The 7,008-nt window shown below is 31.6% G+C and overlaps 1 protein-coding gene across 2 annotated transcripts; it reads right to left on the bottom strand.

Annotated features, from left to right (window-relative positions):
* Positions 1-479: 479 nt before the first annotated feature.
* LOC106753392 (protein DMR6-LIKE OXYGENASE 2-like) lies at positions 480-4,859 on the bottom strand. 2 transcript variants are annotated; one of them, XM_014635193.2, is made up of 4 exons: positions 4,565-4,859; positions 4,165-4,400; positions 985-1,312; positions 480-918 (listed from the first exon to the last, which is right to left on the bottom strand). In XM_014635193.2, the coding sequence occupies exons 1-4, from the start codon at positions 4,778-4,780 to the stop codon at positions 664-666; spliced, it is 1,035 nt and encodes a 344-aa protein (XP_014490679.1). In that variant the 5' UTR covers positions 4,781-4,859; the 3' UTR covers positions 480-663. The 2 variants fall into 2 exon arrangements, with proteins under 2 accessions (XP_014490679.1, XP_014490680.1); XM_014635194.2 differs by having other exon boundaries at positions 480-906.
* Positions 4,860-7,008: the final 2,149 nt, after the last annotated feature.

Here is a 7,008-nt window from a genome sequence, read left to right as displayed (position 1 = left end):
ACTTTTGTTATTCTTTCTGGTTTTCTCCATTTCTCATTTTTTTTGTTTCATATCTTTGTACGTCTTTGCTACTACAATTGTTTACCTTTTTCAACTATGAATTGCAACTATATAATCGTGTATAATATACATAAATTTAGGTTTTCATACGTTCGTATGCGAGAACCGTGTCATGTACAAGACACGTTAGTTACTGTACTAATTTAACAACGGCAAGATCATTTTGAACCTTCAATCCAAACTCCACTTGTTGGAAGTTCCACATCGACTAGAGATAAGACAAAATTATAATATATAAGTGAGGTACAAACTTCACCTTATAAGTCAGTTTTGTGGGGTTGAGTCAGGCATTAAAACCCACTTTCTAACATGGTATCAGAGTCAAGTTGGATCACCCAATTTCTACTATCACGTATGAGATGTCTATACATCGGCGTGAAGGAGGATTTTGTGGGATTGAGTTATATATTAAAACCCACTTTCTAACAACACTTGCTTCCGAATTTATTAATCTTTTTCGCATCCATTTTCAGCGACACACTACATTAATTCCAAGCACATCAATCACAACAAAAACTAAACGATGAAACAGAGGCATGATTCAGATACAAGAATTGCATCATTGATGCTGCATAATTGATGGTAGAAGTTTGTTGCGTTGATTCAAATCCGAATACGCTCCAAGCAAGTCTTTTTATCGAGTTCATTGTTTTGCTGAAGCAGTATGTAATCTCTGTAAGTGATGGCACGATATAGTGCTGGATTATCATCTCCTACAAGCTCTGGTGCAGGACCCACTATGGTGTCAAGATTGGGTCCATGTGCAGTACCAATAGAAATTCTAGTCCCTTTTGTGTTGACGACTGCACGATGAATAACGCTCTTGTATTTCCCATTCGTTAGTATCTGCCACAGAAACTGCAGACTCATTCTTTTCTCAAAGCTGAAGGACATAGAAAGAAGAAGGAATGGATTTTGTTTTACCTCCATGTGATCTCCAGTGTTGATGAGAAAGGATTTGGGTAAGGGGTTGATGGGAATCCACTTGCCGTTGTGTTGAATTTGAAGCCCTCCAAGGTGGTTTTGCTGCAGAAGAGTGAGAAGGCCATGGTCTGTGTGTGCAGGAAGACCCATAACAAGTTCAGGATTAGGGCATGGTGGGTAACAGTTGATAACAAGCACTTGGCTCCCCAATTCTACATTCATCCTTTTGTGTATGTAGTTTTCTTCAAGCCCTAAGCTTAGAGATATTCCTTTCAGCAACTCTTCAACCACTTTCTTACCCTTTCTGCTGTATTCCTCAAAAGTTTCCCTGCAAAATTCAAAATCCAAAAACAATTCATACATACTAAAAATATATATCAACAATTAATATGCATCTAGATAAAAAGTAAAAATATAGATTTATAGGTTGTATAATGTATTAAAATCAGCTTAATAGAAATATATATATATAATAAATGTAGCAAAAATGAAGATGTATATTTATTCATTCAAATCCAAAAACAATGATTGAAAAGTAAAGTTTTCTTGTAAAAGCTATATTTCGAGTAACTTTCGATTAAACTTGTTATATATTCTTTTAAAAAAAATTCAATAATTATTACTCTAAAGGTTAACTTGTTTAGATAATCCTTTGAAACTATTAACTTATTTTTACATATTTTTGAAAATACTTATTTCAAAATCTTAAATCATTACATCTACCACGTGTATTACAAATTATAGAGCACAGTTTAAAGGGTGAGACTACCTTTCTTTTCATCTTTTCAATAATATTCTCATTCTTTTCGTTTTATTTCTATAGAGGTGTACATCTTTCACAACCACTTTATTTTTGTTTTTTCCTTTGTGTTTGAATCTATAAATGGAAAATGTTGACCATATAATAGTTAATAAGTAATATATATATATATATATATATATATATATATATATATATATATATATCAATAATGTAAACTATTCTATAATAATTTCAATTACGAATAGTTGTGTAATAGATTTATTCATATTTAATAGATTTTCTATATAAAAAGCTATTAGAGGTAAATAAAAATTATTAGTAAAGTGATATTTATCACTAATATATAATACGTGGATTTAATCCTATAAGGACTACTTTAAACATCACATCAATAATTAGAATTTGTTTTTTTCTTAAAGTCCAAAATAGATGGAGTGCTGATATTACGTGGGTTGGTGCATCGCACACTTGTTTGTCTCCCATTAGATTTAAGAATTTCTCTTCTCCACCAACAGCAGTAGTGTTGTACTGTTATAACACTTGGGAGTGGCTTTTTCATCAGTTTATAAAGTCCGAATTCCAATATACTTTTTTTTTCTTTACTTAAATTAATATTTTTCGACGCAGCAACGCAATATGGCACCAAACTTTTAAAATTTTATTGTTCTTTTACTGTTGGCATTATCACTGAGGTGGGGTTTGTTATGATGTTGGTTCTGCTTCATTTTCACAACTTTTTTCATCAAAAGAGAGAATATGTTTGTCTTCAAGTAGAACATGGTCCTCATTAAGCCAATCTAGATGAGTAAAGATAAATTTGACAAGTGTACGCACAAAACTTTCTCATGAATCTTTTCTGAACTTGATATTATAAAAATGATCAAAGGAGAAAAACTCACTAAAATTGATCTTAGTAATTTATCTTAGTTTGAAGATGTATGGCATGAAAATGGAAACAGTTTGAAGATGAAATATCTATAAATAACAGGCAACGTTTAGGTTGTTAGAGTGGTCGTGCTTCTTTCGAGACGTTGACTGCATACTTACTAAGCTAGATCATATCCAAGAAAATTAATATAAGTTTCACTCTACTTTTTTTTTTAAGAATATAAAATTAGAGGGTATATAAAAGAGATGTAATCAATTTTTAATTTTTTTTTAATTTGTATATTTTGATTGAGTTTTATATTTTTTATTTAATTTATTGTCATTTATTTCTTTTAGTTATTATGTAAGTTATTTGTATGTTGAGATTATGTCATTAATATAAAATAATGCTGTGATTAATTTATATTAATTTTTCTTTGAAAATATACTGATAACAAATCATTTTATTAATATTAGTGACATGAATAGTTCTCTTATTATGCATAAGTAATGACTTAAGAATTATGAAAGAGTATGATACATTTTTAAAGAGAACAATAAATATTACATGTTAGATTAACCATAATATGATTTTTATATATTAACTTTACAACCTCACATATAGAAACAAGTAAATAAAATGACAATTAAAATCGTGTCATTTAATCAATGAATAAAATAAAGGATAAAAAATTAATTGAAAAATGCAAAAAATTTAAATTGTCAATAAAAGAAGTAATTAATAAAAATTCAATTAAAAAAATACTTCAATTTATATATAGAGTACTTGAAAAAATAACTTTCAAATTTAATGCGTAGACATTGTTATAGTCCTTTATGAATTAAGTCACAACTTATAAATACCCAATCTTCCTTGTATATCCATTTTCGATATTTAATACAAAATATTAAAACCAAGAAAATTCATATTAAAAAGAAAATAAGTGTATCCGCCCACAAGGACCTGATAATGCTTTTGACTTTACCTAATCTTTACCAACCCACACCATAGAAGATAAACCTCGTGAAATTTTAAAGAAAGGTTTTTTTTGAGATAATTGACAAATATCATTTTATATAACTATTATATAATTAAATATCTTATTATTATAGTTATTTGAATATAATATTTTATTATTAAATGAGTTATGTTTTTATCAGCACAAAAATGAGCTATTGGATAGACCGCTGTTTGAAAATAAAGTGAGTTATCAACTCATTATTTTCTTCTTTTAAATAAGTGGATAATGTGAGACTAATATAATAATTAATATATTTATGCAAAGGTTTTCAATATCCAGTGACATTCACAGTCAATCTTCTTACGTTATGAAAATTTTCAAACAGATATTTGCAATCAGGATGGGATTTATGTTATATAAAAGCTAGATCTCACTTCTTTGTAGAAAAATAAATATAACTCTTTTTTTTTAATTCAATCATATTTAATCTGTTTACAAAATAAGAATTGCATCCATTTAATCTCAGTTCTACTCAACATATAATTTGTAAGAAAATTCTTAAAAGTTGTTATAAGAAAAGGTGTGTACCTAAGACCAGGAGGCTTAGAAGGAGCATTCAAATGAGGATGAACAAGACATTTGAGATAATCTCTCCAGAAAAGTGCCGTGTCGACCATGAGATTGAAGCTTGTTCCATATCTTATTGGATCAAGTATCTTCTCTCCTGCGAACTCCATTTTTTCTTCCTTGCTCAGATCAAAGAAGCTCTGGCCAACCCTAACCATTTTCTCCCTTAGTGTCTCCGGCACATCGTGATTGATCAGCTATATAAACCATTTCAATGTTAACACCACAACAAAAAGTTATATATATGTATATGTATGTATTATGTGCATGCATGTCGAAGGAACAGGAAACTCCAATATGCACGTGGACAAGTTAAAACATATATATATGATGTAAGGTTTGAGGTTAAACATATGAATACCATAAAGAAACCCCAATCACGACATGCATCCCCCAGTTGTTGGATTGCGTTGGAGCGTTCATTGGGATTGGAAGAGGTGAGTTGGAGAAAATCAATGGTTGGAATGTTCTCTGTCTCATAATTCAACATGAAATCTTCAGGGGTTTTATGGCAAATGTAGTTGGAGGGAACAGACTTCATGGTACTCGATTCAACTAATTCTTTAACACTAAACATCGTTAATTTCTCCTCCAAGTAATTCTGCTCTTTCTGGGTTTAGTTGACAAAATGCAGTACTTTTAGTAAAACCTGCAACTTATGCTGTGTAGTTATATAAATTTTGGTATGCAGGGCTTTATATAGCCAACGAAAAGGAGTTTTATATCATTTATATAAATAGATTCATGATTATGGTATAGAATAACTTTAGTGCTTAATTATTAAGTCGTAAGTGGCATGGTCTACCATATAAACTTTTCAACACAAGTAATAATTTCAAACATTGAATTTATGTGAAATAATGGTAGATTCCGGTACGAAAAATTGACCTATGCATGTTTTTCTTTTGGTCGGCATGCGAGGTAGCGATGTGGGAAGAAGCAAACATGGAAAGAAAACATTGTGAGCCAAGCAAAGGAGAAAAACATTGTGCAATCTATTAAGTGATAGAAACAAATGCTTTTCCTCTCTAATGGGGGAAAAACGTGGAATAAATTTTTTGCAAGTGAGATCAACTAACAAAATTGATATTTGACATTTACAAATAAAAAAGCAACCAATTAAAAACTGAATATATTAATTAAAATATTAATATATATATATTATTAAGATAGTTAATTCAATGATTGATACAAAATGAATTTTCTGTTAATGATATAATCAATTCAGCAACAAAATTTTCAATAACAGGTTTGCTTTATTCATAATTGTACGGTATGCTTGTATGGACAATCATCAGGCGGTTGATCATCCAAGCACAATAGGTCAGAAACGGTAATTAATCGATATCTAATCATAGTAATAAAAGTTAGGTTTAAACCTTTTTTTGGTCCCTAAGTTATAAAAAATGTATCAAATGAGTCCTTTTTTGACTTGAAATACTGTTTTTGGTTGTTTCTTAACAACTGCTACATCTTTAGATTGCTCTGATTTGTTTCTTAATAATAACAACACTTTAGATTGCTCTTTGTACTTTGACCTTGAACATAAAAAAAGAACTCATTTGATACATTTTTTATAACTTAGGAACCAAAGGCTTACATTTTTAAAAGCGGGGACTAAACTGAACATCCGCTCATAACTTAGGGATCAAAAAGAGGTTTAAACATAAAAGTTATTAATGGACATTAGAACAATAAAAGTATTAAGGGATAAATAATGAAAATAATAATAGTAATTAATTATTAATTAAGACTTAATTGGAAGCTTATCCCAAGGTCTATAAGTATATATAGGTTTGATCTTGAGACCGTGGATACTTTTTCATAATTTATTTTATTATAATATTATTAAGCAAAGTCACGTATTTGAGGGTCAGAATGTTTTTTGCAAGTAACTCCTAGACAGACTGAACGACTCAAGAGGATTAATGAAGGTTGAAAAACAGTTATTTTCATATGTCATTTTAGACCGAATTACGCCCTTTACTACTTGGAATGAGCTTAGAATCAAGCAAAACTCAATAAATGAGTCTGTAGAGAGTCAAAAGCTCTTTTTAGCGATATTATGCCTATTTTGCATTGTTTTGTAGCTATTTTGAGGAAATGAAGAATGGAGCTGAAGACAAAGGTCGTAGACTCAAGAAAAGAGAAGAAAATTGAAGATTTGAAGAGTCGACGCACCGCCCGGCAGCAACTTACACCGCTGGGCGGTCCAGGGTGAGGAGTACGCACTGGCGTTGGCGTTGGGCGGTTTTGAGGGAAACCGCCGAGCGGTGACCCTTGCCGCCGGGCGGTTTGGAGGTTTATGGGAAACCGCCGGGCGGCACACTTATTCCGTCGGGCGGTGGTCCGTTGGGCTTGGGCCTGTTTTCTGCTACGCTCTTCACCTATAAATACCCCTATTTCGAATTCAGAGTCATTCTTTTGACAGGGGAAGACGACCAGACCTAATTTTACCGACGGTAATTTGCTTGTCGGAAACTTTACCGACGGCCTTTTGGCCCTCGGTATTACCGACGGCCTCAAAGCCTTCGGTAATACCGAAGGCCACTAGGCCGTGGGTAATACCGAAGGCCATGAGGCCCTCGGTAACGCTGTTCGAAAGTGTGTTAGCGACGGCGTGGAGGCCGTCTGTAATTTTGGCAGTCATTTTTTAAGCCAATTTGCTTCTCTATTAAACCCAAAACCTGCAAATGAATAATCAACAATTCCAAACAGCAATTTATCCAGACAACATCAATTCAAATGTAATCATTCAACATTCATCAAGAAAACTTCAATCATTCTAAGTTTCCAAAGATGATA

Source organism: Vigna radiata, unplaced genomic scaffold (genome assembly GCF_000741045.1).
Source record: "Vigna radiata var. radiata cultivar VC1973A unplaced genomic scaffold, Vradiata_ver6 scaffold_599, whole genome shotgun sequence".
Classification (NCBI taxonomy): domain Eukaryota; kingdom Viridiplantae; phylum Streptophyta; class Magnoliopsida; order Fabales; family Fabaceae; genus Vigna; species Vigna radiata.
This window is presented reverse-complemented; position numbering and strand designations above follow the sequence as displayed.

Excerpts from the sequence above, each read along its gene's own strand:
- LOC106753392 (XM_014635193.2), bottom strand. The coding sequence starts at position 4,780 with ATGTTTAGTGTTAAAGAATTAGTTGAATCGAGTACCATGAAGTCTGTT. Across the intron at positions 4,401-4,564 it reads GTGATTGGGGTTTCTTTATG|CTGATCAATCACGATGTGCC; the intron begins GTATTCATATGT and ends TGGTTTATATAG. Across the intron at positions 919-984 it reads ACACTGGAGATCACATGGAG|TTTCTGTGGCAGATACTAAC; the intron begins GTAAAACAAAAT and ends ATGAGTCTGCAG.